Raw genomic sequence first — 17,040 nt, 5'->3', positions numbered from 1 at the left:
ATTTATTCCCCCTCCTTCTATATTCTTCTCCAACAATAAAAGCATTCCACTGACCCTGCAGACAGCATACAAGAAATAAAAGACAATGAAATATTCATATTGCTAAACTTATCTGAAGCTTAATATTTGTGGGAGGTTGAATTGACCAGCAGCTGGACTACTGCATTCTATAGCTTACTCTTCTTTCATTCCCGCCTTCTTATGTCAGTTCTTTTTTCTGTCCGCCAGAAGGAGAACATGCAAGCACCATTTTTTTTCTTCTGTTCTCTGGCTGTTTTGGGTGCTAAATAGGAATTTAAGCAGTGTTCCCTCTAAGATGAGGGGGCAGCACAGCTTCACAGGTGATTAATCAGCCCTGCCCAATCAGATGCTCAGGGCTCCATGCACAGAGCTGACTGATTGGGCAGGGTTGATTAATCACCTGTGAAGCTGTGCTGCCGCGCAGCTTAGAGGGAACACTGAATGTAAGCGGCTCATTTCTTTCCTTTCCTCCTTAAAATATCAAGAACAGCAATTCTGAAATACTCTTGATCTCCACCAAACTATGAAGCAGGAATCCAATGGTTGTTCCTACTATCTAGGTTTAAACGACCAAGTCAGATGCTGTTACTGATAGCTCTTACAACAGGCATGAAATGCTAGATGTGTATGTTATATACAAATTTTCGTTTGCTCTCTGTTTATCCTTCCTCTGCTTCCTCACACCCATACTGAAGAGGAAGGAATGCAGTGAAGCCCAGCTACAGACTGAACCTCTCTAGTCCAGCACTCTCTGGTCTGCCAACATCCGTGGTCTGGCATGATTTTAGTTAGCTGGATGTTCACTTATCATGAGTGTGGCCAAGTTTCCCACAGGTCCCATAAAGTTTGTTTACAGCCACCAGTCCTGGCGTTCAGTGCTCTGTGCTGTTACTTAGCTCTAATTTACCCTTAAATGTCTTCCAAGAGCACAGTAAGCAATGGAGGTGTTGGTAATGCTGCTGTAATTCAACAAATTCTTGGGTTTAGCACCAGTCAGGTGCCAAGGGTCCTGGACTAGAGAGGTTCAACCTGTATAGAACACATATCCTCAGTATTGCTACAGCCCCTGAATCAAACTTCTCTTCATGAATTTGATACCTGCAGCTCTGTTTGGAAAAAGAACTTCTGCGGACACTGCGTGCAGTCATAGATCTTGTCTTCTTGTCCATGGGCTGAGAAAATATGCTGCTGCAATTTGTTTGCTTGAACAAACACTGAAACGTTAAAAAAAAAAGAGCTTTTCATTATTTATTTTCATAAGTGGATAGTAATTTGTAAACATTTTACCATTAATGTGCAGTAATTCCAAGAGGTAGAATTAAGCTGGTACACTGTAATTTCACATTATACTGTTGCACTAATAAGCACAACCAACACTATTCATCTACACAGTGAGGTTCCAATTTTTTTTAAAGGCATTGTACTCAGTGTCTGGTGAAGAGACGCCCCCCAAAACAATCAAGATAGTGCAAATATAAAGATTTAGAAATCCCATGTTCTCTTACAAATTATTTTAAAATGAACTGAAAGTCATCGGACATATTACCTTGAAAATGAACACACGTTAAACTTATTTCCTAGCGATCAACAGCTCTGGAAAGCATGAATGCCAAAGCCCCACTTATTGTATTTGCCTAAAGTTAAAGCTAACAAACAGTTCTGTATTTAAATGTGTTAATGCTAAAAATTATATCCCACAGCTATAGTGTGGCAATGTCTATGAATGTGAAACAGAACTGCAGGTAAATTCTCTTTGGATACTTTAAGATCAACTCTTCCTACACACTGAATGCAAGGGTTTCAATAATATAAACATGTTCAATTTTAATGACTACAAAACAAGGCCCTAAGACTGTGTAACAGTTTACCTAGGAGACATACTATTAATAATTAAATTGTATATGCCAGAGGCAGTGTTTGGGTTGGCAGCACTGACTTCTGATGGATGCCTGGTGCACTGTGACCTAAAAAAGTTTGCATCTACAATATTAATCTGTATAGGCAGGAAAAGGATTTATTAAAGATGCTGGCATTTGACTTTGTCTCCACTCCTAATCATTAAAATTATTCTAATTGCAAGCCAACAAAAAATATTAGAATATTGTTCTTGTGAGTCATACATTTTAATCACTTTTCTCATTACCTTAAAAAACACTGCTCAGATTCCATTTTCCATATAAAACTTATATTGGTGATTTTAGTTCTTGTTAATATTCTTGCAAGACATACTGAAATAATTTAATCGTGCATTGCTAAAAACCACTATTGTTTATGATTAATGCCCTGTGTCTATTTACCCCATCAGCAAAAAGGAAAAAAGATTTCATACAGATTGGAATTGACTTATCTCCATACTCCTTAACATATTTTCCAAGGCTAGTGGCTCAAACATTAAAAGATTATTTTCAACAGGGATCTCGCTCACATGGAGAATCATCAGTGGAAACCCTTTGCAGATACTAGTTTGTAAACTGCATAAAACACCCCCAAAACTTGTCTTTAAACTCTTGGAATCCTTACACACACAACATTAGAGTAAAAGAAAATTACGTCCTTACATAAATGTACACAAATACTAAGAAAAACCCCTCCTACAATCAATAATAAAACCAAAAGACAAAGAACTGCCTTTCTGAAAGAATTATTGAACGCAGATGCCTAACAGGCAAACTGTTGAAGGCAGAACTATACGCAGACTCAGACATGACTACTGCAAGCTGTGCAGAGAAAATGAACGACATATTTTTAAATTTTATAATTTAACAGAAATGTGAATCCTGAACACAGTGAGGTAATAATCAGTGCCAGCCACTCTATCTGCAAGAAGAAAAATTCAACTTTAATTTTCTTTTGTAGGGTGTACTTAAGTTTTATTGGGAAGAGAGCTGCCAAACAAAGAGGAATAAAATGAAGGTATTATGGGGTCTATTTGCCTATCAATGTACATGTTTAACTCCCATTAATGGAGAACAGAAACCTTGAATGACTTCCAAAATAGTCATGCTTTTGACAGAATACCCTAAGTGTGTTTTGTCATGTTTTCCTCTAGTTATGCAACAGTCTCAGATTTTCATTTTGTAAAGCAAATTATTGATTTATTATACATATTACCACTTGTGATTTAAGGTATAATTTTATAAGAGTTGGCTAAGAAAAGGCCTGTTGCCCTTTAAAAAAAAGTCTGTGTACACCCTTTGACTGTGTTCTGATTTTCAAGAACCATCAGGGATAAGTTTTATCCACCATTTTTCTGTCCTCATCATCAAATCTTGATGTCCTTAGTCCTTCTAGGGCTAGTTCAACCCACCCTCTTATCTGGGTTTACATGAATGCATATCTATTGACGTGAGAGGAACTAAATCAGATTTAGACCTATGTAATTGAGGGAAGAAGCTGGCCCTGTATAAGCACAAATTTTCTCCTTTTCTTGTGCCAACAACTAAATTAAACTTGCATTACTGTTGATCCAAGTTCTGCTCTCATTTACCACAACTTCTGTAACTTTAAAGCATATACTGTCACTGGATTTTGCCCTTGGCACGTTTAGAACATGACAGTGATGAAACCAATGTGTATGAATGTAACAATAAGTTCTGCAGTTATAAGAATGCAAAGTTCTGATAGATAACTTTGAAATGCAGTTCATGTATATGCACCCCTGACTTCCCATCAAGCCTGACTTTTAAAATGGTTTCTAATCAATATTACTAATGAGCACAAATCTAATAAAATGACCTAAAATCTCAACATGACATAAATACTAAGGGACATATAAATGAAACAGCTTCATGCTATGACAGGGAATGTACATATCCCATCTTCCTACCTGTAAAGCAGACTGGACATTTGAAGGTGCCCCCCATTCCTTCAAAGCTGTGTTCTATCAGGTGGCACTGAAGTTTGGCAGGGGAGTCAAATGTTTGATTGCAGAGTTTACATTCATGGTTCAATCCTTCATCTGGTAGAGAAATCAAAAGGAAGGTGAAATTCATGATGGCTGTTCTAAAGCACCAAGTCCAATATGCTCTAAGGACTGAACAATTTTTTGTTTATCTAGTCTTGATAAACCACATGCCCCTAAAATCTATGGCTGCCAAAATATTCTTCATCTGCAAGATTTAAGAGCATACAAAACAGACAAGCCAAAGATTTGGCATATATAATTGTCACTGGAGAGAAATGCAGATATATTAGATTTCAGTAAGAAACCGCTCTGGGACAGGAAACATCCATCCCTAATAAACCCACCCTAATCACAAATGAGTACATTTCCAAAGGAGTGCACAAAGAATAGCATGTTTGGCTTCTATCAGTGAAGGTGAGAATAGTGTGCTTAAAACGATCCTTCTGCCACTCTGCCTCTTAGTGGTATTCCACCTGCGAGCATGACAATGCACAGGCTTCAACCACAAAACTATTTTTTTAACACCCCGCTCCAGTTTTCCCTCCTCACACCAGGTTTCTGATTTCTCTTGCAGACAGCCACCAAACTCATACCAATCTATAGGCTTTTAACACCCTTTTGGAGAATCACTGTTTTTCCTAGAGGCTCAGAAGCCCCTCACTGTTCTCTGACATAGGCATTTCTGGCAATATCACATGGCCTTAAAACCCTTCCCACTTGCCACCTACAAGTTCCCTGTGCTTTCTTCCACTCACCTCCACAGGCCCCACTTCTAGCTACAGTGAAAGGCTGGCCTACTTAGAAACAGTTGCTAAGTAAGATGCGGCTTCCAGCCCTACTGCAGAGGGGTCAATTCCCAGAGCACAGCTTAGAAAAGGTCCTGCTGTATGTCACTAGAGTGTTACACAAATAACATTGATCTTGCAGGTAAACACAATATTTGATTACTTAAAATCAAACAATAACATACGGCTCGGCAACTGACTCATCTCTACAACACTTCCCAAGTGAAAAAATGATTTAGGAAAGTCCTCTCCTATCACAAATATATAAATGTCAAACTGACTACCTTCTATTTAATGTAACACTGACTAGAGTGATTAGTAATCATAATGACCAACATGCCAGGTTGGCAACCGTTGTAGGTAGTGAATAGAAACACACATAACACACACACGGTTTATTTTTTTAAAATTCAACTAGAAAATTCTTCCAATTAATTTAAAGAAAACATGTAATGGAGAGTGTGTGTGTGTGTGTGTATGTATGTGTGTGAGAGAGGGAGAGTGTGTAAAAGATGGAAAGTCCATGTGTATTTGGGGCTGTAACAAATTCTTCTAGAATATAATCATCTAAACAGTTTATGAATTCTTCATATTGAAAAGATTCATATTAAGAAGATGAAATATAACACCTACAAAGCCATAAAGATTTTTGTCTTAGGGTTTCTCTCAATCAAGTAATCACCATTAATGATCTAGGCAAATGATATATAAATTTGCTTTTCCAACATGATAGAATCATGTTTTTAACTTAGCTGTGAATATAAAAACTTTTCGTCTCTTTAAAATGATCTCTTATATGCTTCTTCCCCCCCCCCCCCCCCCCCGTTCTTCCTTTCTATCAGTTATCCTGCAGCACGATAGAGATTCACAGGTATATCCAGGAACACATCAACAAGCACTGTTTTAGCCTTTTCCAAAGCATTTTTCTTTGTTCTTTACAAGGTCTTTTATTAAAACACTATATATGCTAGGGACAGGGGACAGATGACCATAAGAGCCCTGCAAATCCGTGGATATTCGTTTTATATCCACAAGTATCCACGTCTGAGGCGGTCAATGCAGATATCCACGGCTCATTTTTACAGATACAGATGTAGATGCAGATAAAAATTTTGCACCAGCACAGAGCTCTAATGATCATGACTTGCTTGTGCACAAACTTCAGGTGTCTATGTCTTGAGCTGTGTGCACTGCTGGATGTTTGGTATTCTATCCAAAACTGATCTAGAAGCCTAGTGAATAGATGGGAAGGGTGATGGGGGAGGCGGCTATCTAAGCTGTGTGACATCCTTTATAAGATCACTGTCAATAAATAAATAAATATTGAACCCAAAACATCTTCCATCCTCAGTGGGGATGCTCAGCTTTAGAGGACATACAAGAAGGTAGGTTAAATGCTTAAACGGGATCCTGGGGGAGTGAAAGTGCCTTGTTAGGTCTGGTTGGGCTGGAGTGGCCCACCGCTCACAGTGGGCCCCGCTGGGCTGGCGCCACTATGGGCGGGAGGATGAACTTGCTTGGCCGCCGGTTAACTGGTAACCGATAAGCATCACCCAGTAAGGTGACATCCCTACCTTCTACCAACACTGCCAACCCCATTTAGAGTCTGTAACTCTGTTCTAAGCTAAGGCCCGCCCCATCTAATCACCCCAAAGGGTGGGCAAGAATCCAGAAGACATCTGTGTGGAGGAAGAGGAGGAGAAGGCTTTAAATGCAACGCCATGCACAGAACTCAGCCAGCAGTAGTACTGGGAAGGATCTCCCAATCCCAGCCCCATGGCTGCCATGATGTAGGACAGCTGTGTAAGCACAGCAGGACAGGGCCAGAAACAGGACACTGTAGCCAAAATACAGGACGCTCTGCCCATTACGGGACAAGTAAGAGACAGGGGTATAACATGATGCATGTTTTACAAGGTACTCTCCCACAAGCAGGCAGGCTCCAGCAGTGAAGAACAATGTATACACAGCAGCCTCACACAAAGCTGGAGCTTCCCTTTCTGAAGATCCTGAACCGGCATTCTCCCTCCTTCCCCACTAGGAAATAGGCACAGTATTACCGTATTAGATCTGACCAAACATCAACCTACCCAATATAGGGATATAAACATGTAGACGACAACACAATTAACCAATAAGCCTAGGCTTCCTCTGTATCGGAGGCAGCAAGGGGAGAGGGGAGGCAGGAGCTCAGATCTTCCTGCTCCCTCTTGAAAGCCAGCACCTACAGAGGTGGGTGGGGGGAGGCAGAAGCCCACTGCCCCTACAGCGCTGTGCTGCTGCCCTGTGGGTGGGGCAGAGGAGGCTGTTCATGGTGGACCAGGGCTCGCCACAGACAGAGGCTGCTCTGCGGCAGCACTCTCTGTCTGTGGGAGTTCCTGAGCTCTCATAGGGCATGTCTACAATTGTGTAGCTTAAGTTGAAATAGCTTATTTTGGCTTTCAGTGCTGTCTAGACAGCAGGAAGTCCGAGAAAGAGTGTTCTTCCTCCGACTTCCCTTACTCCTTGTACAATGAGGGTTACAGGAGTCGGAGTAAGAAGTCCTCCAGCTCTACATTATGTTGAAATAACTGCTTGTAGTGCAGACGTGGACTATGTTATTTTCCGAAATAACACTGCTGTGTAGATGTGCCCATAGAGAGGCAGTAGAGCGGGTACCGGAGGACTCCTCCGGAGTGGGGCCAGGAGCGCACCTGGCTGCCAGGCTGCCCCCGGGGACTATCGAATAGTTTGTGTAACTGCTAAAATTGTATATCGTTACACGACTGTTCAGTTACACTGTTCAGTTACACGCTATCCCTAACCCAGTAACCTTTCTCTGACACTGGCCAGTAGCAAGTATTTCAGAGAAATCCCAATAATGGTAAATTACGCACTATCAAGCCTATGGGGGAAGTTTCTTTGTCAACTTGTCCATGCTGACATACAGACTCACAGCAAGAGGGACAAAGGGAACTCATCTCTGGCTCTTTCACCCATCAAGGTGAAAATAATCAATGCCAAGCCTTGAATCTCAGAGTTAGCGTTCCAAGGGTATACAGATTCCTGAACTGAGATACTGGGGTATAAAAAAATTCCAACAGGAAGGGGATTTTCCTTGCACAGTCCACAATCATCTTAACTGAACATGACAAAACTGGTAAAAAGCTATGAATTCTGATTTGAAGAAAACTGAATTTTGGCTAATCCAGTGTTTTATATGTGTTTAAGAATAGTTGGTCCCTGTTCAAATGTTATATTACCAGAATCCCTGAGCTCTATCGGTCACAATTATTCCAATTACACAGCCTGCTTTATATTGAAAATTTCATTTTCCTGAAGGCTTATAAAAAGGGATTTTAAAAACCACATCATTCACTCACTTTTGGCGAATGGGTATCTTCTTCAGGCAAGAACTGCCAATGTCTGCCAAATGTACGTTTTCTGCTCAAAAACAGATGCATGTAGCCTTTATGATTATGAAGATCACTTTTAAAACATGAACCAATTTGTTTTCTTACTATGTTTGCAGCTTTTCTTTATATGGGACAATTTTGTCACATGAATTTGTCAGAAAACTCACCCTTGTGCTCCACTCCTGGAATAAATGACAGATTTCCACCTAGTAAATTCAAGAATGTGAGTTAGGCACAAATTAAATTTAAGAGAAAGGAATTCAGTACACGGTACTGGATTAGAAATCAGGAGTTCTGGGCTTCCCCAATTCTGCTACTGACTTATTGTGTGACTTTAGGCAAATAAGTTATTTTCTCTGTTTCAGATTACTCATTGATAAAACAGGGATGGTAGTTTTTACTTAACTCCCCAGGGTGTTATGAAGTTACTTAATTAGCGACTAATTACAGCTTTTAATAAGACTACCATGACAGAAGTGGGGCTCTGCATCAATGCTAGATCCTAGAGGCATTCTAGCACAACCACTGCTGAGCTACCAAGGAGAGCTCTGGAAACACCAAGGGAGCACATATCAAGATGATCTCTGCCTTTCAAAGGTGCAGTACCCACACATAACTCCCCCACCCCCTTGTGATGGTTTTGATCTGACAGCTAGCACAGAGAACGGCAGGGGCAAGCCCTGCTCTGTTTCCTATGGAGAGTTTACTAGTATCGCTAGGCTGGTGTTGGGAGCCTCCTTCTGGAGGTACAGTAAAACCTGTGTTATCCAGCACGCTCGGGGATTAGAGCGTTCTGGTTATCTAAAAATTCTGGTTATCTGAGGGTCCCATCAACCTAGGAAAAACCAATGGACAATAATACTAAAACTCAGGTTTTTAATATTGGTAGTTTTGTAGTCTGAGGCAGTTGGTCTCACATTTCTATTTTGAGTTAAAGATGATTAGTAGTTCTTCAATAAAAAATTGTTAAGCCAATCATGGTAAACCAAACCAGGCCTGTGCGCCTGAAGATGTGACAGTATTGTGGCTGGGGGCAATGCCGGTTAACAAAGTTTTCTGGTTAACAGAGTGCCAGATAACAAAGCTTTCACTGTATAAGGTGGGAGAGGGAGTTGGAAAAATATCTTGAGTCCTCTTACATCAGTGGTGGGCAATCTGTGGCCCGGAGACCATTGGGGTTCTGTGTTTGGCCCAGGAGACATTCTGTTTACCGTTGCCTACGCTACAGGGTTGACAGATTCTGCTGGTTTGCTTTTTTTCCTGCTGGTATTACTAAAGTGACACACACGTAAAGCAAGGGCACATGAAATGACGTGTGATGATTGCACACAACATGGACTGTGGGAGCTGTGCATTCCCTCTGCATCTAATCAAAGCACTGCTACAGGTCAACAGGCACACCCTGCAAATTGAAGGTACCCAAGCAGAGTTAGCAAAACTACCCTATCCCAGAAGACTGTCTTGGTTACGATAATCTTGTGGCCCACATAGATGAAGGAGGGCCACTCATGTCTTCCCACTAGCCTACGTTGCCCATCACTGTCTTACATACTTGTGCATGGCCAGACACAATCTGGCTGTTATTTAGCAATCAATTTGATAAGGCACTAAAACAGTGCTTAAAGTATGACACCATAAATAAATAAAAGGCCAGTGAAATGCCACATTTTCAGTGTACATTTGGGATAAGTCTGAAATGCAACGGCATGTCCAGAATAGAGTCCAAGAGGCCTTCTTCCCCACATGAGAGAGCTGCTATCCTTTAAGCAAGAGCAAGGGGAAAAAGTGCTGAACAGCTTTAAAAAATTCAATCAAAATAATCTTCTGCTCTTTAGAAAGGTGGCGGCTGACAGTAATTGGAAAATACTGTCTGACTCATTTATTAAAGTGAGATTCAGAGTCAATTGATTTAATAACCATTAGAATATTCTATTAAGGGTATAATAGGTTGGCACAGCCCTATTTTTTATTAAGAGTTATAGGTAAGAAATAAGCAATGCTATGGAATTCTAGGCAACCACTGTATGGATTAAATTTAAAATGCTGCTTGCAAAATAGGTATTAAAGCATCAACTATGAGGAGGAGGAATAGGAAAGGACATTGCAGTGCAAATGAGTTAGATGAACAATAAGAAAGAAATTAACCTATAATATGAAACCTACAATTTCTAAATCAAACGGAAAACCATACCTTCCCAGTCCCTGGTGTTGCACATTGCAAAACAGGTCAGTATGTCCTTCAAATTATAGATCCAGTAACTCCATAAGGGACTTAAGAACAAAGTATCCACTCTATATCATAAAACCGAGATTTAAAAGTGCACCTACATGGTTAAGGTAGGACTGGTTATGGCCTAACAACATCAATGCTGGAAGATAATTTAATTCGGTGAATGCAGAATCCTTATGTAAATTATTTCTATTTATAATCTTTACTTAGATTATACATAAATGTAAACATGAATGCATTCCAAATACAAGTGTGTAATATTCATATACACATTTAATATGTATACAAATAAGAAATGTTTCAGTGGATAGGGGCAGATTGTAATTGAGGTACAGCTCATTACCTTAGCAGCTAACTTGATAACCAGCTATAAAATCAAACAACAAAATTCATTCACGTTCAAAGTTGCTGTCTTTCTGCTAAAATTCCTCTCTTAAAATTCAGTACCAACATGTTCTAATGCGTTACTTTTATTCCAGAGAACACAGATAAAGTTGTAAGATTTGATTCTGTATGTTTAGACCCCATCAAAGTTATGAACACCAACACAGAACTTATTTAACTGAAGACAGTGACATTTCAATATAAACTTTAAACAAGAGAAGTCCTATAAGCAGCCTCTAGACTGTGTGTCTCAAGTTTATGCTTCTTTCTTGTCAATAAAAACAAAAATCTAGTGTGGCTACAAGCAAATTGTTCAGTGGTTGACTCATGCAGCTGTTAAGTTAGTAACCACTGGGGACCCCCTTATATTGTCCGATCAACACTGCAGCCATTACTGAAAACCAATTTGTTTCAGTTTATAAGAAGGACTCTCTCTTATTCACCTTCCAGGCTGTCCAGAAGGGTCCTTCTGCCTCTTTCACTGACAATCTATCAGCTAAGGTCCAAAACTATAAACTCCTCCTGGTAAAGCTCCTAATCAGAATAGGAGTAAACTCTGCCCTCTGCATACAATACAGGAACCAAATGGCCTGAAGTTCCTGTAATTTTCCAGCTCAAAAGTGCACACAGCTACAGTGTATTTTCTTTTTTAACCAAACAAACTGTGCCCTAAACCAATTTCTTACCCTTCACTTTGTTTCTTCTCTTCCCTGAGTTAATTTCACAGCACACATTTATAAGCCAGAGGTCTAAGGAGTAGTGAAGAAATGGCATAGATGACAAAGCTAACCCCTTGGCTACAACAGCTTGCACTAAAAACCAGAGTAGAAAAAATAAGCAGCACGGCATCGTAATTTGCAATGCATTTGTCTATCTAGTTGTTTCCTAGTTTACATATTTGTGTCACTGCTGTTTCTTTTTTAATTACAATGGGCAGAGTTCGCAACGGCTACACAAATACAAAAAGGTCTGAATTTGGCTATAAATAATTTCTCTGCTATTTCAAACCCAGCAAGTCACTGTAATTCTTAAGCCCCTGTTATGGGGGGGGGAGGGGGGGAGCGGAGGGAGTGCAGAAGAATTTCTAGTATTTGAATATCAGGTAGGCCTTTTTCTACTTGGTTAAAGAGCACACAAGGACACTATAAAGACTTGGTTCTGCATTGAACATTGTCTGAAGACTTCTAGCATCATGTTTATCATTTCTACCTGATTGCAGCAGCGCTTTTGTCATTTTTTATTTCTCAAACATTATCATGCCCCCGGCCTCAAACAAGACCCACAATCCACCAAGGTGTTAATTTGGGAGTAGAGAGATAAAGAAATAGATGTACTAAAGCCAAAGGATACAGCTGGAATTTGCTGAAAGGAAATGTTTACTGAAAGAACTGCCACTGAAAACAGTCTAGTAAAAAGTCTAAATGAAGTCTTATCCTGTTCTGCTTGGCGAGGAGCATGGGGTCTGAGTGGGTGACAGAATTACAATCAGGAGTGTCCTGTCATATTCAGGAAAGCTGACTATCTTTTTCCCATGGGGACGAGGGGAAGAGGAAAGGACGTCTTGTCCTCTTCACCCCTTTCTTCATCATAATATAACAGTGTCATGCACTAAAATCACTAGAATTTGGGCTGCGTTAGGTCTTGCACTTATTCTCAATCCAATTCTGAAGGAGTCTGTGACTTTGGTCACAAAAAGTTTGCTCGCTGTGGAAATCTGGCATGCATGGTTCTGGGTGACATGTTCCCCTCCTCTTTCAAAAGAAAAAAAGAGGCCATTTAAGGTACGATTGTGCCTGACTGCGAGTGGGTACACAGAAGGGAATTAGGCCAAAGATGTAAGAGGCCTTCCCCATCTTATGCCCCTGTTTAGCAGCCATGCTAATTCCTAGTCCTGTCAATCATGAATCACACAGGCAATCTTAACCTTCCCAAATGGAGTGAAGAAAAACCCGGCAAGGTCAGGCTTTGACTCTGCCCCCTCCTATATATGTTGGCCACTGGAGTTGTGCCTGAGTTAGAGACGAGAGAGCATGCACACTGGATCCTGTAAAATGGTGGTGCTGGGGCACTCAGGCCTCAGCTCCAATAGTGCTCCCAGGGCAGGGGGTGCCAATAGCCTCTGCAGGCCCTTGGGCAAGGCAGGGGCAGCTCTGTGCTTCCAGAAGGGATGGGGTCTTGGGTGGAATGGGTGGGGCTAGAGCCAGCCCTCGATGCTGTCCCCCCACCCCGCAGCCCTCAGAGCCAAACAGAGCGTGCCATGCAAGGCTCCAGTGGCGATTTAAAGGGTCTAAGGCTCCAGCCTTTGCTACAGTAGCAGTGGCTGGGTGCCCCAGGCCCCTTTGAATGGCTTGCTCCCTTTGACCCCTCCCTCATTAGCGAGCCTGTCCCACACGTGGTATGGTTACGGAACTCTGCAGCCTTTTATGCAGCATTGTTAATGTACCCTTGAAGAACAACCGCCAGGAGAAGGGTGCTGACTGATGGAACAACAAGCATTAAATCCACCTCCTCAATTAAAGCAAAAAGTTCATCTCTCCAGGGCCAGATTTTGAAATCAACTCTGCTTAAGGGAAAGCCAGTCTGCCGCATCTCTCACTCCACTGTATTTCTGTCTGAAGCAAGGGATGCATTTCACTCCACCAACTGTTCACTTTTTTGCTTGGTTGCACTCACTTTGGCTGCATGTAAGTGAACTCTTCTTACAAGTGCCTTTAGCATTGTGCATTGATTAAACCCCCCAAAGCCTAACCAGTCAGGTTGGTTAACCAAAAAAAGGATCTATCCCATAACTAACAGTCCTAACTTCTAATAACTGTCATGTTTTCATCTCAAGAAAGAAAGGTTTCAGTGTAGCAAGGACCCTTCCCAGGCATCTGGCTATGAGCAGACAGGTCAAGAATTCAGCAGCAGAGTTAGTCACCAAGGCTATGTCTAGACTACACGTTTCTTTTGGAAGAAGCTTTTTTTGGAAGAGATCTTCCGAAAAAGCTTTTTCTGAAAGAGAGCGTCCACCCTGGCAAAGTGCATTGAAAAAGCGATCTGCTTTTTCGAAAGAGAGCATCCAGACTGAATGGACGCTCTCTCGGATGTAAGCTGTGATTGCTATGGACGGAATGGCTACCAGGGAACCTGTGCTTTTTCCCCCTCTTTCCTTTTCTTCCAAAAGAATGCCCTCTTTCCCGACCACACATGCCTTTTTGCAAAAGAGCTCTTTCACAAAAAGGCTCCTTCCTCGTAGAATGAGGATTACCAATGCCGGAAAAATCTCTTTCTCTGTTCTTTCGATTTTCTTGTGGAAGGATGCAATTGTAGTGTAGCTGGTCCTCAAGTTTTGTCGGGAAAACAGTCATTTTCCCAACAAAACTGTAGTGTAGACATACCTCAAGTTATGGGACACAATTTGTGACTGCACCAAAAAACAGTATTTAGGTCTGTGCTTTTTGTTTTTAAATCAGCATTACACCACATAGTATGTATACATTACAAGGTTACACACCATCACTGCTGTGCAGCCCCCGGTCATATGGCATAGTCTGTAAACAATTTCTAAAACGTTTTCTCTTGAAATTAAAATCACCACAAAGAAAAAGCCAGAATTTGTAAGTTATTTGTAGTGGTATAAATCATTCAAATGCATTTCTACCTCAACACTACCTCTTCAAAAAACTTCTATGATTATTAAAAAACTTAAAAAGGCTGATCCTGCAAATGCCTGCACATTAGAATAAGTACTTTTGGTGAGTTGTTCTCTTGGCTTTCATGAAACTGTTTATGTGTGCAGATAACTCCGAAATTTGCAAGATATGGCCATTTAATGGAGGCATGCTAAGCGACTAATCCTTCTCCCATACAAGAGAATAGAAAGTCTCTCACTAAATTTATCTAGAAGAAGGAACAGGCCCTAGATAATTTGTGCAAGTTCACAACCCAGTCGGCATCAGTCAAGATCAGAATTTGGCAATTCCTTGCTCTCAATCCTTTGCTGAGGCCGTATTTCCTCCCAGAAAAGAAAGTTTCTTGTACCAACCTTTCTATAGTAAAATAAAATTATAATTTGAACTGTTCAGAGACTGCCTGGGCAAAGTACTTATTAACAATTTAATCAAACCATGGGGAAAAAAAACTAATAAAAATGTCACATTTGTATTCACAAGAATTAAGAACAGAGTAATAGAAGTCAAAAGCTTTTGGTTTTTAGTATTGTGCATTCATTTTAAATGTAATTTTTTCTTGCTGTGTTGGATGTAATTTTTTGTTGTTGTTCATGCTTTCTGCTTGGAGAGGTAGCTTTCTCTGTTGTTTGATGTTAAATACCTACTAGTAATGCCCACCCGTCTGGGACTTCTGGAACTGGTGGAAGTACAGGTATATCTACCTTCGAGTACTGCACAAAAAAAACACAAATTGGTAAAATTGAAAGAGGATATTTCATGCAGCATAAACTAAAGTTATGTCTACAGGGAAAACATCTTCTAGCACTGACACAGTCGAATAGTCAATATTAATTCCACACAGCAGTGGACCAGCAGCACGAGCTATGTACTATACACAACTCTCATCAGGTATTTTTTGTTCAGAGTGTATAGCAAGGTCAGGGCCTTCTTTTTTGGCACAAAGCCACTAGTTGTCTGGAGGAGAAAATCGCTAAATGCTGAAAAGCCGTTTATCCAAGATGCAAAGAACATTCATGGAACATCTCTGCGTCTTGAGAGAATGAGAGAGAGAGAAAGAGAGAAAGAGAGAGAAATGGACAAGAAGAGGACTTTGCACTTCTGAACAGAATGGATACTTAGAATGAAAAGTATTACGCCTCCTGCTATTTAATTAGATGAAAAGTCGGGAGCTGTTGACAATTTTTTTTCAAAGTCGAATGCAGAATGAGAATCATTGCTCACTGACTTGTTACACTTGTAAAGGACCTTTTGAAGACGTGAACAGCAGTAGCTGGAATATTGATTTAGAACTTCAACTCAATTAGGGATGCGCTAACCTCCTGCCCTCTCTAACATCCTCTCCCCTCCAAAAATAAGTGACAAAAAATGTGGAACGGACACTTAAGGCCCACAGAACTGTACTTAATTTATACCGGAATGAAGATTTTAAACTAGAATCTTTTTTTTTCCTAGCTCAACTGAACCAGTTTGAAGATTTTTTCTTGTTCAGATTGTTATTAAAGCGATATAGTTCACTTAATGCAATGTAACCTTTGTATTATTAAAATCTAATTTAGTTGATGTTTTTGTTTTGGAAAATATGAGGGTGTAGGTTTAGCTTGATTGACTTTCACATCATTCTGTACTCGATCCCATTATACAGTAATGTTGGCAGCTTTAGGCTCTCCTAAAAAAGAGTGCTAGGGTCTGTTCTCATTGCACTGGAAATCTGATGCTAATCTATTGGTTATCTGGATGTACAGTGGAGACTAGACCTGTTCCTAAACAGAAGGGATCCCTGCATTGAACAGTTTCCTAGTTCCTCAAAAAGACATACAATAATGAGGGCTGCTTCACTTTTTCTTATGCTGCTCTTGGTGATTTATCTGGCATTGCTCAAGTCCTTAACTCAATTAAGCTTTTTTTAATAAAAGGAAAATGTACATGCTTTATTTAAATGATTGTATTTTTGAAAAATACAGTGCTATTTTTATGAAGTTAATTTTTATTTTGGATTTCTTTATAAAAGGGATTGTTAAAACTTTTCCATTTAAATTATTTTTTGTAATTTTTTAAAAATGGGAATTCCAGCAAGTGTATTTTTTTCATCCCCATAAACACTTACGATTTGTTATGTTTTAACAAAAAAGGGCTACAGTCAATGTGGTTTTCAATAACATTTTCTTCCAGTTTTTAAGTATTGATTTTAGCTGTGCCAAAACAGAGCACTACTCCAAATTTCTTTACTGTTTTATCTCTTTTCTGTAAGGTTTATTGAGAAGCAATCCTATTGCAGGTTCATTTTGTTTTTCTGGATCATCTTGGTTCAGTCCACAGGTGAAAATAACTTAATTTCTTACATATCGAAATCCACTCCTGGGGCGCTGGCCCTAAGGGCAGGAGGTTGGGGGGATCTTGTGATACAACAGTAACTATAAGAAAGTGTAGGATGTAGTGCAGGGGGGAGGGGAAGGGGTGTCTCAATGCAGGGACTCGGGGAATGTCAGGGTGTGGGGTCTCAGGGAATGGGGTGGGGATGTGGGGGTTTAGGAGTCAGGGCAGGGGACTGGGAGTATGTGCAGGGTGCAGGAGTCAGGGTTGGGGATGAGGAGGGGCTCAGGGCAGGGGGTTGTGTGTGTGTGTATAGGCGGCTGAGCAAGGGGAGGGG

General features: G+C 40.6%; 1 protein-coding gene across 9 annotated transcripts in view; it reads right to left on the bottom strand.

Moving 5' to 3' along the window:
* ZNF521 (zinc finger protein 521) overlaps positions 1-17,040 on the bottom strand; it is a 281,530-nt gene that overhangs the window by 28,077 nt on the left and 236,413 nt on the right. For 6 of the 9 annotated variants that reach the window (XM_075920829.2, XM_075920828.2, XM_075920825.2 and 3 more), the window contains 4 exons: positions 15,038-15,103; positions 8,273-8,311; positions 3,848-3,979; positions 1,120-1,235 (listed from right to left, as the gene is read on the bottom strand). In XM_075920829.2, the coding sequence (XP_075776944.1) occupies positions 1,120-1,235; positions 3,848-3,979; positions 8,273-8,311; positions 15,038-15,103 (353 nt within the window). The remainder of the gene's footprint in view (positions 1-1,119; positions 1,236-3,847; positions 3,980-8,272; positions 8,312-15,037; positions 15,104-17,040) is intronic. The other 3 variants (XM_025186697.3, XM_025186698.3, XM_075920823.2) reach the window with 2 other exon arrangements.

The sequence above is a fragment of the Pelodiscus sinensis genome, chromosome 2, assembly GCF_052426305.1.
Source record: "Pelodiscus sinensis isolate ZL-2025 chromosome 2, ASM5242630v1, whole genome shotgun sequence".
NCBI lineage: Eukaryota > Metazoa > Chordata > Testudines > Trionychidae > Pelodiscus > Pelodiscus sinensis.
The sequence above is the reverse complement of the archived record's forward strand: the minus strand, read 5'-3'. Positions and strand labels throughout refer to the sequence as shown.